The sequence below is a fragment of the Leptodactylus fuscus genome, chromosome 2, assembly GCF_031893055.1.
Source record: "Leptodactylus fuscus isolate aLepFus1 chromosome 2, aLepFus1.hap2, whole genome shotgun sequence".
NCBI lineage: Eukaryota > Metazoa > Chordata > Amphibia > Anura > Leptodactylidae > Leptodactylus > Leptodactylus fuscus.
In genome coordinates, this window is record NC_134266.1 from 277,838,782 (window position 1) to 277,855,513 (window position 16,732).

The 16,732-nt window shown below is 29.1% G+C and overlaps 1 protein-coding gene across 4 annotated transcripts in view; it reads left to right on the top strand.

The window, feature by feature from the left end:
* The window catches only part of ARAP1 (ArfGAP with RhoGAP domain, ankyrin repeat and PH domain 1), a 126,132-nt gene that overhangs the window by 75,784 nt on the left and 33,616 nt on the right, over positions 1 to 16,732 (top strand). For all 4 annotated transcript variants that reach the window (XM_075266332.1, XM_075266331.1, XM_075266329.1 and 1 more), the window contains exons 12-13: positions 15,065 to 15,150; positions 16,068 to 16,250. In XM_075266332.1, coding sequence (XP_075122433.1) covers positions 15,065 to 15,150; positions 16,068 to 16,250 — 269 coding nt within the window. The remainder of the gene's footprint in view (positions 1 to 15,064; positions 15,151 to 16,067; positions 16,251 to 16,732) is intronic.

Sequence of the window (16,732 nt, forward strand, 5' to 3'; positions counted from 1 at the left end):
TCTTGTAGATAGGAGTAGTATTATAGTAGCTATATTCTTGTACATAAGAGTAGTATTATAGTAGTTATATTCTTGTACATAGGAGCAGTATTATAGTAGTTATATTCTTGTACATAGGAGGTAGTATTATAGTAGTTCTATTCTTGTACATAGGAGGTAGTATTATAGTAGTTATATTCTTGTACATAGGAGGTAGTATTATAGTAGTTATATTCTTGTACATAGGAGGTAGTATTATAGTAGTTATATTCTTGTACATAGGAGCAGTATTATAGTAGTTATATTCTTGTACATAGGAGCAGTATTATAGTAGATATATTCTTGTACATAGGAGCAGTATTATAGTAGTTATATTCTTGTACATAGGAGCAGTATTATAGTAGTTATATTCTTGTACATAGGAGTAGTATTATAGTAGTTATATTCTTGTAGATAGGAGCAGTATTATAGTAGTTATATTCTTGTACATAGGAGCAGTATTATAGTAGTTATATTCTTGTACATATGAGGTAGTATTATAGTAGTTATATTCTTGTACATAGGAGGTAGTATTATAGTAGTTATATTCTTGTACATAGGAGGTAGTATTATAGTAGTTGTATTCTTGTACATAGGAGGTAGTATTATAGTAGATATATTCTTGTACATAGGAGTAGTATTATAGTAATTATATTCTTGTACATAGGAGTAGTATTATAGTAGTTATATTCTTGTACATAGGAGGTAGTATTATAGTAGTTATATTCTTGTACATAGGAGTAGTATTATAGTAGTTATATTCTTGTACATAGGAGTAGTATTATAGTAGTTATATTCTTGTACATAGGAGGTAGTATTATAGTAGTTATATTCTTGTACATAGGAGTAGTATTATAGTGGTTATATTCTTGTACATAGGAGGTAGTATTATAGTAGTTATATTCTTGTACATAGGAGTAGTATTATAGTAGTTATATTCTTGTAGATAGGAGTAGTATTATAGTAGTTATATTCTTGTACATAGGAGCAGTATTATAGTAGTTATATTCTTGTACATAGGAGCAGTATTATAGTAGTTATATTCTTGTAGATAGGAGTAGTATTATAGTAGTTATATTCTTGTACATAGGAGGTAGTATTATAGTAGTTATATTCTTGTACATAGGAGCAGTATTATAGTAGTTATATTCCTGTACATAGGAGGTAGTATTATAGTAGTTATATTCTTGTACATAGGAGTAGTATTATAGTAGTTATATTCTTGTACATAGGAGTAGTATTATAGTAGTTATATTCCTGTACATAGGAGGTAGTATTATAGTAGTTATATTCTTGTACATAGGAGTAGTATTATAGTAGTTATATTCTTGTACATAGGAGTAGTATTATAGTGGTTATATTCTTGTACATAGGAGTAGTATTATAGTAGTTATATTCCTGTACATAGGAGGTAGTATTATAGTAGTTATATTCTTGTACATAGGAGTAGTATTATAGTAGTTATATTCTTGTACATATGAGGTAGTATTATAGTAGTTATATTCTTGTACATAGGAGGTAGTATTATAGTAGTTATATTCTTGTACATAGGAGGTAGTATTATAGTAGTTGTATTCTTGTACATAGGAGGTAGTATTATAGTAGATATATTCTTGTACATAGGAGTAGTATTATAGTAATTATATTCTTGTACATAGGAGTAGTATTATAGTAGTTATATTCTTGTACATAGGAGGTAGTATTATAGTAGTTATATTCTTGTACATAGGAGTAGTATTATAGTAGTTATATTCTTGTACATAGGAGTAGTATTATAGTAGTTATATTCTTGTACATAGGAGGTAGTATTATAGTAGTTATATTCTTGTACATAGGAGTAGTATTATAGTGGTTATATTCTTGTACATAGGAGGTAGTATTATAGTAGTTATATTCTTGTACATAGGAGTAGTATTATAGTAGTTATATTCTTGTAGATAGGAGTAGTATTATAGTAGTTATATTCTTGTACATAGGAGCAGTATTATAGTAGTTATATTCTTGTACATAGGAGCAGTATTATAGTAGTTATATTCTTGTAGATAGGAGTAGTATTATAGTAGTTATATTCTTGTACATAGGAGGTAGTATTATAGTAGTTATATTCTTGTACATAGGAGCAGTATTATAGTAGTTATATTCCTGTACATAGGAGGTAGTATTATAGTAGTTATATTCTTGTACATAGGAGTAGTATTATAGTAGTTATATTCTTGTACATAGGAGTAGTATTATAGTAGTTATATTCCTGTACATAGGAGGTAGTATTATAGTAGTTATATTCTTGTACATAGGAGTAGTATTATAGTAGTTATATTCTTGTACATAGGAGTAGTATTATAGTGGTTATATTCTTGTACATAGGGAGTAGTATTATAGTAGTTATATTCCTGTACATAGGAGGTAGTATTATAGTAGTTATATTCTTGTACATAGGAGTAGTATTATAGTAGTTATATTCTTGTACATAGGAGTAGTATTATAGTAGTTATATTCTTGTACATAGGAGCAGTATTATAGTAGTTATATTCTTGTACATAGGAGTAGTATTATAGTAGTTATATTCTTGTAGATAGGAGTAGTATTATAGTAGTTATATTCTTGTACATAGGAGCAGTATTATAGTAGTTATATTCTTGTACATAGGAGTAGTATTATAGTAGTTATATTCTTGTAGATAGGAGTAGTATTATAGTAGTTATATTCTTGTACATAAGAGTAGTATTATAGTAGTTATATTCTTGTACATAGGAGCAGTATTATAGTAGTTATATTCTTGTACATAGGAGGTAGTATTATAGTAGTTATATTCTTGTACATAGGAGTAGTATTATAGTAGTTATATTCTTGTACATAGGAGCAGTATTATAGTAGTTATATTCTTGTACATAGGAGCAGTATTATAGTAGTTATATTCTTGTACATAGGAGGTAGTATTATAGTAGTTATATTCTTGTACATAGGAGTAGTATTATAGTAGTTATAGTCTTTTAGATAGGAGTAGTATTATAGTAGTTATATTCTTGTACATAAGAGTAGTATTATAGTAGTTATATTCTTGTACATAGGAGCAGTATTAAAGTAGTTATATTCTTGTACATAGGAGGTAGTATTATAGTAGTTATATTCTTGTACATAGGAGGTAGTATTATAGTAGTTATATTCTTGTACATAGGAGGTAGTATTATAGTAGTTATATTCTTGTACATAGGAGGTAGTATTATAGTAGTTATATTCTTGTACATAGGAGCAGTATTATAGTAGTTATATTCTTGTACATAGGAGTAGTATTATAGTAGTTATATTCTTGTAGATAGGAGTAGTATTATAGTAGTTATATTCTTGTACATAAGAGTAGTATTATAGTAGTTATATTCTTGTACATGGGAGCAGTATTATAGTAGTTATATTCTTGTACATAGGAGGTAGTATTATAGTAGTTATATTCTTGTACATAGGAGCAGTATTATAGTAGTTATATTCTTGTACATAGGAGGTAGTATTATAGTAGTTATATTCTTGTACATAGGAGGTAGTATTATAGTAGTTATATTTTTGTACATAGGACCAGTATTATAGTAGTTATATTTTTGTACATAGGACCAGTATTATAGTAGTTATATTTTTGTACATAGGACCAGTATTATAGTAGTTATATTCTTGTACATAGGAGTAGTATTATAGTAGTTATATTCTTGTACATAGGACCAGTATTATAGTAGTTATATTCTTGTACATAGGAGTAGTATTATAGTAGTTATATTCTTGTACATAGGAGTAGTATTATAGTAGTTATATTCTTGTACATAGGAGGTAGTATTATAGTAGTTATATTCTTGTACATAGGAGCAGTATTATAGTAGTTATATTCTTGTACATAGGAGGTAGTATTATAGTAGTTATATTCTTGTACATAGGAGGTAGTATTATAGTAGTTATATTTTTGTACATAGGACCAGTATTATATAAGTTATATTTTTGTACACAGGACCAGTATTATAGTAGTTATATTCTTGTACACAGGAGCAGTATTATAGTAGTTATATTCTTGTACATAGGAGTAGTATTATAGTAGTTATATTCTTGTACAGAGGAGTAGTATTATAGTAGTTATATTCTTGTACTTAGGAGCAGTATTATAGTAGTTATATTCTTGTACATAGGAGTAGTATTATAGTAGTTATATTCTTGTACATAGGAGGTGGTATTATAGTAGTTGTATTCTTGTACATAGGAGTAGTATTATAGTAGTTATATTCTTGTACATAGGAGTAGTATTATAGTAGTTATATTCTTCTACATAGGAGGTAGTATTATAGTAGTTATATTCTTGTACATAAGAGGTAGTATTATAGTAGTTATATTCTTGTACATAGGAGTAGTATTATAGTAGTTATATTCTTGTACCTAGGAGCAGTATTATAGTAGTTATATTCTTGTACATAGGAGCAGTATTATAGTAGTTATATTCTTGTACATAGGAGTAGTATTATAGTAGTTATATTCTTGTACATAGGAGCAGTATTATAGTAGTTATATTCTTGTACATAGGAGCAGTATTATAGTAGATATATTCTTGTACATAGGAGCAGTATTATAGTAGTTATATTCTTGTACATAGGAGCAGTATTATAGTAGTTATATTCTTGTACATAGGAGTAGTATTATAGTAGTTATATTCTTGTAGATAGGAGCAGTATTATAGTAGTTATATTCTTGTACATAGGAGCAGTATTATAGTAGTTATATTCTTGTACATATGAGGTAGTATTATAGTAGTTATATTCTTGTACATAGGAGGTAGTATTATAGTAGTTATATTCTTGTACATAGGAGGTAGTATTATAGTAGTTGTATTCTTGTACATAGGAGGTAGTATTATAGTAGATATATTCTTGTACATAGGAGTAGTATTATAGTAGTTATATTCTTGTACATAGGAGTAGTATTATAGTAGTTATATTCTTGTACATAGGAGGTAGTATTATAGTAGTTATATTCTTGTACATAGGAGTAGTATTATAGTAGTTATATTCTTGTACATAGGAGTAGTATTATAGTAGTTATATTCTTGTACATAGGAGGTAGTATTATAGTGGTTATATTCTTGTACATAGGAGTAGTATTATAGTGGTTATATTCTTGTACATAGGAGGTAGTATTATAGTAGTTATATTCTTGTACATAGGAGTAGTATTATAGTAGTTATATTCTTGTAGCATAGGAGTAGTATTATAGTAGTTATATTCTTGTACATAGGAGCAGTATTATAGTAGTTATATTCTTGTACATAGGAGCAGTATTATAGTAGTTATATTCTTGTAGATAGGAGTAGTATTATAGTAGTTATATTCTTGTACATAGGAGGTAGTATTATAGTAGTTATATTCTTGTACATAGGAGCAGTATTATAGTAGTTATATTCCTGTACATAGGAGGTAGTATTATAGTAGTTATATTCTTGTACATAGGAGTAGTATTATAGTAGTTATATTCTTGTACATAGGAGTAGTATTATAGTAGTTATATTCCTGTACATAGGAGGTAGTATTATAGTAGTTATATTCTTGTACATAGGAGTAGTATTATAGTAGTTATATTCTTGTACATAGGAGTAGTATTATAGTGGTTATATTCTTGTACATAGGAGTAGTATTATAGTAGTTATATTCCTGTACATAGGAGGTAGTATTATAGTAGTTATATTCTTGTACATAGGAGTAGTATTATAGTAGTTATATTCTTGTACATAGGAGTAGTATTATAGTAGTTATATTCTTGTACATAGGAGCAGTATTATAGTAGTTATATTCTTGTACATAGGAGTAGTATTATAGTAGTTATATTCTTGTACATAGGAGCAGTATTATAGTAATTATTTTCTTGTACATAGGAGTAGTATTATAGTAGTTATATTCTTGTACATAGGAGCAGTATTATAGTAGTTATATTCTTGTACATAGGAGTAGTATTATAGTAGTTATATTCTTGTAGATAGGAGTAGTATTATAGTAGTTATATTCTTGTACATAAGAGTAGTATTATAGTAGTTATATTCTTGTACATAGGAGCAGTATTATAGTAGTTATATTTTTGTACATAGGAGGTAGTATTATAGTAGTTATATTCTTGTACATAGGAGTAGTATTATAGTAGTTATATTCTTGTACATAGGAGCAGTATTATAGTAGTTATATTCTTGTACATAGGAGCAGTATTATAGTAGTTATATTCTTGTACATAGGAGGTAGTATTATAGTAGTTATATTCTTGTACATAGGAGTAGTATTATAGTAGTTATATTCTTGTAGATAGGAGTAGTATTATAGTAGCTATATTCTTGTACATAAGAGTAGTATTATAGTAGTTATATTCTTGTACATAGGAGCAGTATTATAGTAGTTATATTCTTGTACATAGGAGGTAGTATTATAGTAGTTATATTCTTGTACATAGGAGGTAGTATTATAGTAGTTATATTCTTGTACATAGGAGGTAGTATTATAGTAGTTATATTCTTGTACATAGGAGGTAGTATTATAGTAGTTATATTCTTGTACATAGGAGCAGTATTATAGTAGTTATATTCTTGTACATAGGAGCAGTATTATAGTAGATATATTCTTGTACATAGGAGCAGTATTATAGTAGTTATATTCTTGTACATAGGAGCAGTATTATAGTAGTTATATTCTTGTACATAGGAGTAGTATTATAGTAGTTATATTCTTGTAGATAGGAGCAGTATTATAGTAGTTATATTCTTGTACATAGGAGCAGTATTATAGTAGTTATATTCTTGTACATATGAGGTAGTATTATAGTAGTTATATTCTTGTACATAGGAGGTAGTATTATAGTAGTTATATTCTTGTACATAGGAGGTAGTATTATAGTAGTTGTATTCTTGTACATAGGAGGTAGTATTATAGTAGATATATTCTTGTACATAGGAGTAGTATTATAGTAATTATATTCTTGTACATAGGAGTAGTATTATAGTAGTTATATTCTTGTACATAGGAGGTAGTATTATAGTAGTTATATTCTTGTACATAGGAGTAGTATTATAGTAGTTATATTCTTGTACATAGGAGTAGTATTATAGTAGTTATATTCTTGTACATAGGAGGTAGTATTATAGTAGTTATATTCTTGTACATAGGAGTAGTATTATAGTGGTTATATTCTTGTACATAGGAGGTAGTATTATAGTAGTTATATTCTTGTACATAGGAGTAGTATTATAGTAGTTATATTCTTGTAGATAGGAGTAGTATTATAGTAGTTATATTCTTGTACATAGGAGCAGTATTATAGTAGTTATATTCTTGTACATAGGAGCAGTATTATAGTAGTTATATTCTTGTAGATAGGAGTAGTATTATAGTAGTTATATTCTTGTACATAGGAGGTAGTATTATAGTAGTTATATTCTTGTACATAGGAGCAGTATTATAGTAGTTATATTCCTGTACATAGGAGGTAGTATTATAGTAGTTATATTCTTGTACATAGGAGTAGTATTATAGTAGTTATATTCTTGTACATAGGAGTAGTATTATAGTAGTTATATTCCTGTACATAGGAGGTAGTATTATAGTAGTTATATTCTTGTACATAGGAGTAGTATTATAGTAGTTATATTCTTGTACATAGGAGTAGTATTATAGTGGTTATATTCTTGTACATAGGAGTAGTATTATAGTAGTTATATTCCTGTACATAGGAGGTAGTATTATAGTAGTTATATTCTTGTACATAGGAGTAGTATTATAGTAGTTATATTCTTGTACATAGGAGTAGTATTATAGTAGTTATATTCTTGTACATAGGAGCAGTATTATAGTAGTTATATTCTTGTACATAGGAGTAGTATTATAGTAGTTATATTCTTGTAGATAGGAGTAGTATTATAGTAGTTATATTCTTGTACATAAGAGTAGTATTATAGTAGTTATATTCTTGTACATAGGAGCAGTATTATAGTAGTTATATTCTTGTACATAGGAGGTAGTATTATAGTAGTTATATTCTTGTACATAGGAGCAGTATTATAGTAGTTATATTCTTGTACATAGGAGCAGTATTATAGTAGTTATATTCTTGTACATAGGAGGTAGTATTATAGTAGTTATATTCTTGTACATAGGAGTAGTATTATAGTAGTTATAGTCTTTTAGATAGGAGTAGTATTATAGTAGTTATATTCTTGTACATAAGAGTAGTATTATAGTAGTTATATTCTTGTACATAGGAGCAGTATTAAAGTAGTTATATTCTTGTACATAGGAGGTAGTATTATAGTAGTTATATTCTTGTACATAGGAGGTAGTATTATAGTAGTTATATTCTTGTACATAGGAGGTAGTATTATAGTAGTTATATTCTTGTACATAGGAGGTAGTATTATAGTAGTTATATTCTTGTACATAGGAGCAGTATTATAGTAGTTATATTCTTGTACATAGGAGTAGTATTATAGTAGTTATATTCTTGTAGATAGGAGTAGTATTATAGTAGTTATATTCTTGTACATAAGAGTAGTATTATAGTAGTTATATTCTTGTACATAGGAGCAGTATTATAGTAGTTATATTCTTGTACATAGGAGGTAGTATTATAGTAGTTATATTCTTGTACATAGGAGCAGTATTATAGTAGTTATATTCTTGTACATAGGAGGTAGTATTATAGTAGTTATATTCTTGTACATAGGAGGTAGTATTATAGTAGTTATATTTTTGTACATAGGACCAGTATTATAGTAGTTATATTTTTGTACATAGGACCAGTATTATAGTAGTTATATTTTTGTACATAGGACCAGTATTATAGTAGTTATATTCTTGTACATAGGAGTAGTATTATAGTAGTTATATTCTTGTACATAGGACCAGTATTATAGTAGTTATATTCTTGTACATAGGAGTAGTATTATAGTAGTTATATTCTTGTACATAGGAGTAGTATTATAGTAGTTATATTCTTGTACATAGGAGGTAGTATTATAGTAGTTATATTCTTGTACATAGGAGCAGTATTATAGTAGTTATATTCTTGTACATAGGAGGTAGTATTATAGTAGTTATATTCTTGTACATAGGAGGTAGTATTATAGTAGTTATATTTTTGTACATAGGACCAGTATTATAGTAGTTATATTTTTGTACATAGGACCAGTATTATAGTAGTTATATTCTTGTACACAGGAGCAGTATTATAGTAGTTATATTCTTGTACAGAGGAGTAGTATTATAGTAGTTATATTCTTGTACTTAGGAGCAGTATTATAGTAGTTATATTCTTGTACATAGGAGCAGTATTATAGTAGTTATATTCTTGTACATAGGAGTAGTATTATAGTAGTTATATTCTTGTACATAGGAGGTAGTATTATAGTAGTTATATTCTTGTACATAGGAGGTAGTATTATAGTAGTTATATTCTTGTACATAGGAGCAGTATTATAGTAGTTATATTCTTGTACATAGGAGGTAGTATTATAGTAGTTATATTCTTGTACATAGGAGGTAGTATTATAGTAGTTATATTTTTGTACATAGGACCAGTATTATAGTAGTTATATTTTTGTACATAGGACCAGTATTATAGTAGTTATATTCTTGTACACAGGAGCAGTATTATAGTAGTTATATTCTTGTACATAGGAGTAGTATTATAGTAGTTATATTCTTGTACAGAGGAGTAGTATTATAGTAGTTATATTCTTGTACTTAGGAGCAGTATTATAGTAGTTATATTCTTGTACATAGGAGCAGTATTATAGTAGTTATATTCTTGTACATAGGAGTAGTATTATAGTAGTTATATTCTTGTACATAGGAGTAGTATTATAGTAGTTATATTCTTGTACATAGGAGCAGTATTATAGTAGTTATATTCTTGTACATAGGAGTAGTATTATAGTGGTTATATTCTTGTACATAGGAGGTAGTATTATAGTAGTTATATTCTTGTACATAGGAGTAGTATTATAGTAGTTATATTCTTGTAGATAGGAGTAGTATTATAGTAGTTATATTCTTGTACATAGGAGTAGTATTATAGTAGTTATATTCTTGTACATAGGAGCAGTATTATAGTAGTTATATTCTTGTACATAGGAGCAGTATTATAGTAGTTATATTCTTGTAGATAGGAGTAGTATTATAGTAGTTATATTCTTGTACATAGGAGGTAGTATTATAGTAGTTATATTCTTGTACATAGGAGCAGTATTATAGTAGTTATATTCCTGTACATAGGAGGTAGTATTATAGTAGTTATATTCTTGTACATAGGAGTAGTATTATAGTAGTTATATTCTTGTACATAGGAGTAGTATTATAGTAGTTATATTCCTGTACATAGGAGGTAGTATTATAGTAGTTATATTCTTGTACATAGGAGTAGTATTATAGTAGTTATATTCTTGTACATAGGAGTAGTATTATAGTGGTTATAGTCTTGTACATAGGAGTAGTATTATAGTAGTTATATTCCTGTACATAGGAGGTAGTATTATAGTAGTTATATTCTTGTACATAGGAGTAGTATTATAGTAGTTATATTCTTGTACATAGGAGTAGTATTATAGTAGTTATATTCTTGTACATAGGAGCAGTATTATAGTAATTATTTTCTTGTACATAGGAGTAGTATTATAGTAGTTATATTCTTGTACATAGGAGCAGTATTATAGTAGTTATATTCTTGTACATAGGAGTAGTATTATAGTAGTTATATTCTTGTAGATAGGAGTAGTATTATAGTAGTTATATTCTTGTACATAAGAGTAGTATTATAGTAGTTATATTCTTGTACATAGGAGCAGTATTATAGTAGTTATATTCTTGTACATAGGAGGTAGTATTATAGTAGTTATATTCTTGTACATAGGAGTAGTATTATAGTAGTTATATTCTTGTACATAGGAGCAGTATTATAGTAGTTATATTCTTGTACATAGGAGCAGTATTATAGTAGTTATATTCTTGTACATAGGAGGTAGTATTATAGTAGTTATATTCTTGTACATAGGAGTAGTATTATAGTAGTTATATTCTTGTAGATAGGAGTAGTATTATAGTAGCTATATTCTTGTACATAAGAGTAGTATTATAGTAGTTATATTCTTGTACATAGGAGCAGTATTATAGTAGTTATATTCTTGTACATAGGAGGTAGTATTATAGTAGTTATATTCTTGTACATAGGAGGTAGTATTATAGTAGTTATATTCTTGTACATAGGAGGTAGTATTATAGTAGTTATATTCTTGTACATAGGAGGTAGTATTATAGTAGTTATATTCTTGTACATAGGAGCAGTATTATAGTAGTTATATTCTTGTACATAGGAGCAGTATTATAGTAGATATATTCTTGTACATAGGAGCAGTATTATAGTAGTTATATTCTTGTACATAGGAGCAGTATTATAGTAGTTATATTCTTGTACATAGGAGTAGTATTATAGTAGTTATATTCTTGTAGATAGGAGCAGTATTATAGTAGTTATATTCTTGTACATAGGAGCAGTATTATAGTAGTTATATTCTTGTACATATGAGGTAGTATTATAGTAGTTATATTCTTGTACATAGGAGGTAGTATTATAGTAGTTATATTCTTGTACATAGGAGGTAGTATTATAGTAGTTGTATTCTTGTACATAGGAGGTAGTATTATAGTAGATATATTCTTGTACATAGGAGTAGTATTATAGTAATTATATTCTTGTACATAGGAGTAGTATTATAGTAGTTATATTCTTGTACATAGGAGGTAGTATTATAGTAGTTATATTCTTGTACATAGGAGTAGTATTATAGTAGTTATATTCTTGTTCATAGGAGTAGTATTATAGTAGTTATATTCTTGTACATAGGAGGTAGTATTATAGTAGTTATATTCTTGTACATAGGAGTAGTATTATAGTGGTTATATTCTTGTACATAGGAGGTAGTATTATAGTAGTTATATTCTTGTACATAGGAGTAGTATTATAGTAGTTATATTCTTGTAGATAGGAGTAGTATTATAGTAGTTATATTCTTGTACATAGGAGCAGTATTATAGTAGTTATATTCTTGTACATAGGAGCAGTATTATAGTAGTTATATTCCTGTACATAGGAGGTAGTATTATAGTAGTTATATTCTTGTACATAGGAGTAGTATTATAGTAGTTATATTCTTGTACATAGGAGTAGTATTATAGTAGTTATATTCCTGTACATAGGAGGTAGTATTATAGTAGTTATATTCTTGTACATAGGAGTAGTATTATAGTAGTTATATTCTTGTACATAGGAGTAGTATTATAGTGGTTATATTCTTGTACATAGGAGTAGTATTATAGTAGTTATATTCCTGTACATAGGAGGTAGTATTATAGTAGTTATATTCTTGTACATAGGAGTAGTATTATAGTAGTTATATTCTTGTACATAGGAGTAGTATTATAGTAGTTATATTCTTGTACATAGGAGCAGTATTATAGTAGTTATATTCTTGTACATAGGAGTAGTATTATAGTAGTTATATTCTTGTACATAGGAGCAGTATTATAGTAATTATTTTCTTGTACATAGGAGTAGTATTATAGTAGTTATATTCTTGTACATAGGAGCAGTATTATAGTAGTTATATTCTTGTACATAGGAGTAGTATTATAGTAGTTATATTCTTGTACATAGGAGCAGTATTATAGTAGTTATATTCTTGTACATAGGAGGTAGTATTATAGTAGTTATATTCTTGTACATAGGAGGTAGTATTATAGTAGTTATATTCTTGTACATAGGAGCAGTATTATAGTAGTTATATTCTTGTACATAGGAGTAGTATTATAGTAGTTATATTCTTGTAGATAGGAGTAGTATTATAGTAGTTATATTCTTGTACATAAGAGTAGTATTATAGTAGTTATATTCTTGTACATAGGAGCAGTATTATAGTAGTTATATTCTTGTACATAGGAGGTAGTATTATAGTAGTTATATTCTTGTACATAGGAGCAGTATTATAGTAGTTATATTCTTGTACATAGGAGGTAGTATTATAGTAGTTATATTCTTGTACATAGGAGGTAGTATTATAGTAGTTATATTTTTGTACATAGGACCAGTATTATAGTAGTTATATTTTTGTACATAGGACCAGTATTATAGTAGTTATATTCTTGTACATAGGAGGTAGTATTATAGTAGTTATATTCTTGTACATAGGACCAGTATTATAGTAGTTATATTCTTGTACATAGGAGTAGTATTATAGTAGTTATATTCTTGTACATAGGAGTAGTATTATAGTAGTTATATTCTTGTACATAGGAGGTAGTATTATAGTAGTTATATTCTTGTACATAGGAGCAGTATTATAGTAGTTATATTCTTGTACATAGGAGGTAGTATTATAGTAGTTATATTCTTGTACATAGGAGGTAGTATTATAGTAGTTATATTTTTGTACATAGGACCAGTATTATAGTAGTTATATTTTTGTACATAGGACCAGTATTATAGTAGTTATATTCTTGTACACAGGAGCAGTATTATAGTAGTTATATTCTTGTACATAGGAGTAGTATTATAGTAGTTATATTCTTGTACAGAGGAGTAGTATTATAGTAGTTATATTCTTGTACTTAGGAGCAGTATTATAGTAGTTATATTCTTGTACATAGGAGCAGTATTATAGTAGTTATATTCTTGTACATAGGAGTAGTATTATAGTAGTTATATTCTTGTACATAGGAGGTAGTATTATAGTAGTTATATTCTTGTACATAGGAGGTAGTATTATAGTAGTTATATTCTTGTACATAGGAGCAGTATTATAGTAGTTATATTCTTGTACATAGGATGTAGTATTATAGTAGTTATATTCTTGTACATAGGAGGTAGTATTATAGTAGTTATATTTTTGTACATAGGACCAGTATTATAGTAGTTATATTTTTGTACATAGGACCAGTATTATAGTAGTTATATTCTTGTACACAGGAGCAGTATTATAGTAGTTATATTCTTGTACATAGGAGTAGTATTATAGTAGTTATATTCTTGTACAGAGGAGTAGTATTATAGTAGTTATATTCTTGTACATAGGAGTAGTATTATAGTAGTTATATTCTTGTACATAGGAGGTAGTATTATAGTAGTTATATTCTTGTACATAGGAGGTAGTATTATAGTAGTTATATTCTTGTACATAGGGGGCAGTATTATAGTAGTTATATTCTTGTATATAGGAGTAGTATTATAGTAGTTATATTCTTGTACATAGGGGGCAGTATTATAGTAGTTATATTCTTGTACATAGGAGGTAGTATTATAGTAGTTATATTCTTGTACATAGGAGTAGTATTATAGTAGTTATATTCTTGTATATAGGAGTAGTATTATAGTAGTTATATTCTTGTACATAGGGGGCAGTATTATAGTAGTTATATTCTTGTATATAGGAGTAGTATTATAGTAGTTATATTCTTGTACATAGGGGGCAGTATTATAGTAGTTATATTCTTGTACATAGGAGGTAGTATTATAGTAGTTATATTCTTGTACATAGGAGTAGTATTATAGTAGTTATATTCTTGTATATAGGAGTAGTATTATAGTAGTTATATTCTTGTACATAGGGGGCAGTATTATAGTAGTTATATTCTTGTACTTAGGAGCAGTATTATAGTAGTTATATTCTTGTTGATAGGAGCAGTATTATAGTAGTTATATTCTTGTACATAGGAGCAGTATTATAGTAGTTATATTCTTGTACATAGGAGTAGTATTATAGTAGTTATATTCTTGTACATAGGAGGTAGTATTATAGTAGTTATATTCTTGTACATAGGAGTAGTATTATAGTAGTTATATTCTTGTATATAGGAGTAGTATTATAGTAGTTATATTCTTGTACATAGGGGGCAGTATTATAGTAGTTATATTCTTGTACATAGGAGCAGTATTATAGTAGGTTTATTCTTGTACATAGGAGCAGTATATATATATTCATTGTTATATTTTCTGATTATTGAAGGTGAACATCGCAGTTTGGGCCCCAGTATAAGCAAAGTGCGGAGCCTTAAGATGGACAACAAGATCTGGACAGAGGAGATGATAGAGGTGAGTGGGGGGGGGGTGCAGTGTATAAGATGGACATACCTCTGCAGTGAGACAAACATTGGGAGCAGATTTCTCCCTACTTGTTGATGGTTTCCATGCCTGTAGGATTGTCTCCTTTACAATGCAGGAAACAGTAGGTTCAGCTTTATGTGATTGACTTCCTTTCAGGATGGGACATAATGTAGGTGAGGTGGATGCCATCTGTTGTCCTCTGTTATCCGCTATTCCTTATATTTTGGGTCGGTGATGTATTCACTCTCATGCTCGGCTTGGTCAGCAGTGTGTGAGGGGTTAATGAGCCTTGGATTCCTCTCTGTGTTGGAATGTTCTTTGTTGTATGTGCGGCCACTATGGTCAGGTGATGTTTGCTCTGGAGGTTTTATGTCCAGGCGATCTGAGTGTTTATGTTGTATGTGAGGTGTGCAGTGTAATGATGAGTTCACTACTGTGTGGGTCTTCTCTCGGGTCCCCCATTGATCCCGGACATGGTTCACCCCAACAATCCATGCCCTATAGCCCCCCCTGTAATAGGTATCGTCATCCAGAGCTATCTAATAGATGAATATAATGCAAGGGATGCAGTAAAGACTGAAACTTAGTCATTGAATCATAAATTTTATCCTGCGGAACAATGCAGATTTATATTTGCCGTTCAGTGTCTGTGGAAAGCTGGGTGACACTTCCACTAACCAGTATTCCATGGCAGTGGTTTACAGCAGATGCCACTGTCAACTTGTTCCTTCCCCGGAGGCCTTGTGTGGTGTGTGATGCCCATGTGCGGGGCTGGGGGTGTACGCCTGGCATATAAAGGGTCCCTGCGCCAGGGTCATTATCTATTTATCAGGCCCATCTGCTCCTCGGATTAGCGCTCGCTGCAGCTCATTACCGCTAACTGCTTCTTGCTCTTTTCTCGCCAGCTCTTCCTGAAACTTTGCAACGAGGTCAGCAACAAGTTCTGGGCGGCCAATGTGCCCCCCAGCGAAGCCATCGACCAGTGGAGCAGCTCGCAGGAGCGCAAGACGTATATCAGCGCCAAGTACCGCGAGGGCAAATACCGCCGGTACCACCAGCTCTTCGGGAATCAGCAGGAACTCAACAAGGTACTAGATACTGTACCTGTACTAGAACTCATATAATAATACCACCTGTACTAGAACCCATATAATAATACCACCTGTACTAGAACCCATATAATACCACCTGTACTAGAACCCATATAATACCACCTGTACTAGAACCCATATAATACCACCTGTACTAGAACCCATATAATAATAGCACCTGTACTAGAACCCATATAATACCACCTGTACTAGAACCCATATAATAATAGCACCTGTACTAGAACCCATATAATAATACCACCTGTACTAGAACCCATATAATACCACCTGTACTAGAACCCATATAATAATAGCACCTGTACTAGAACCCATATAATAATACCACCTGTACTAGAACCCATATAATACCACCTGTACTAGAACCCATATAATAATAGCACCTGTACTAGAACTCATATAATAATACCACCTGTACTAGAACCCATATAATAATACCACCTGTACTAGAACCCATATAA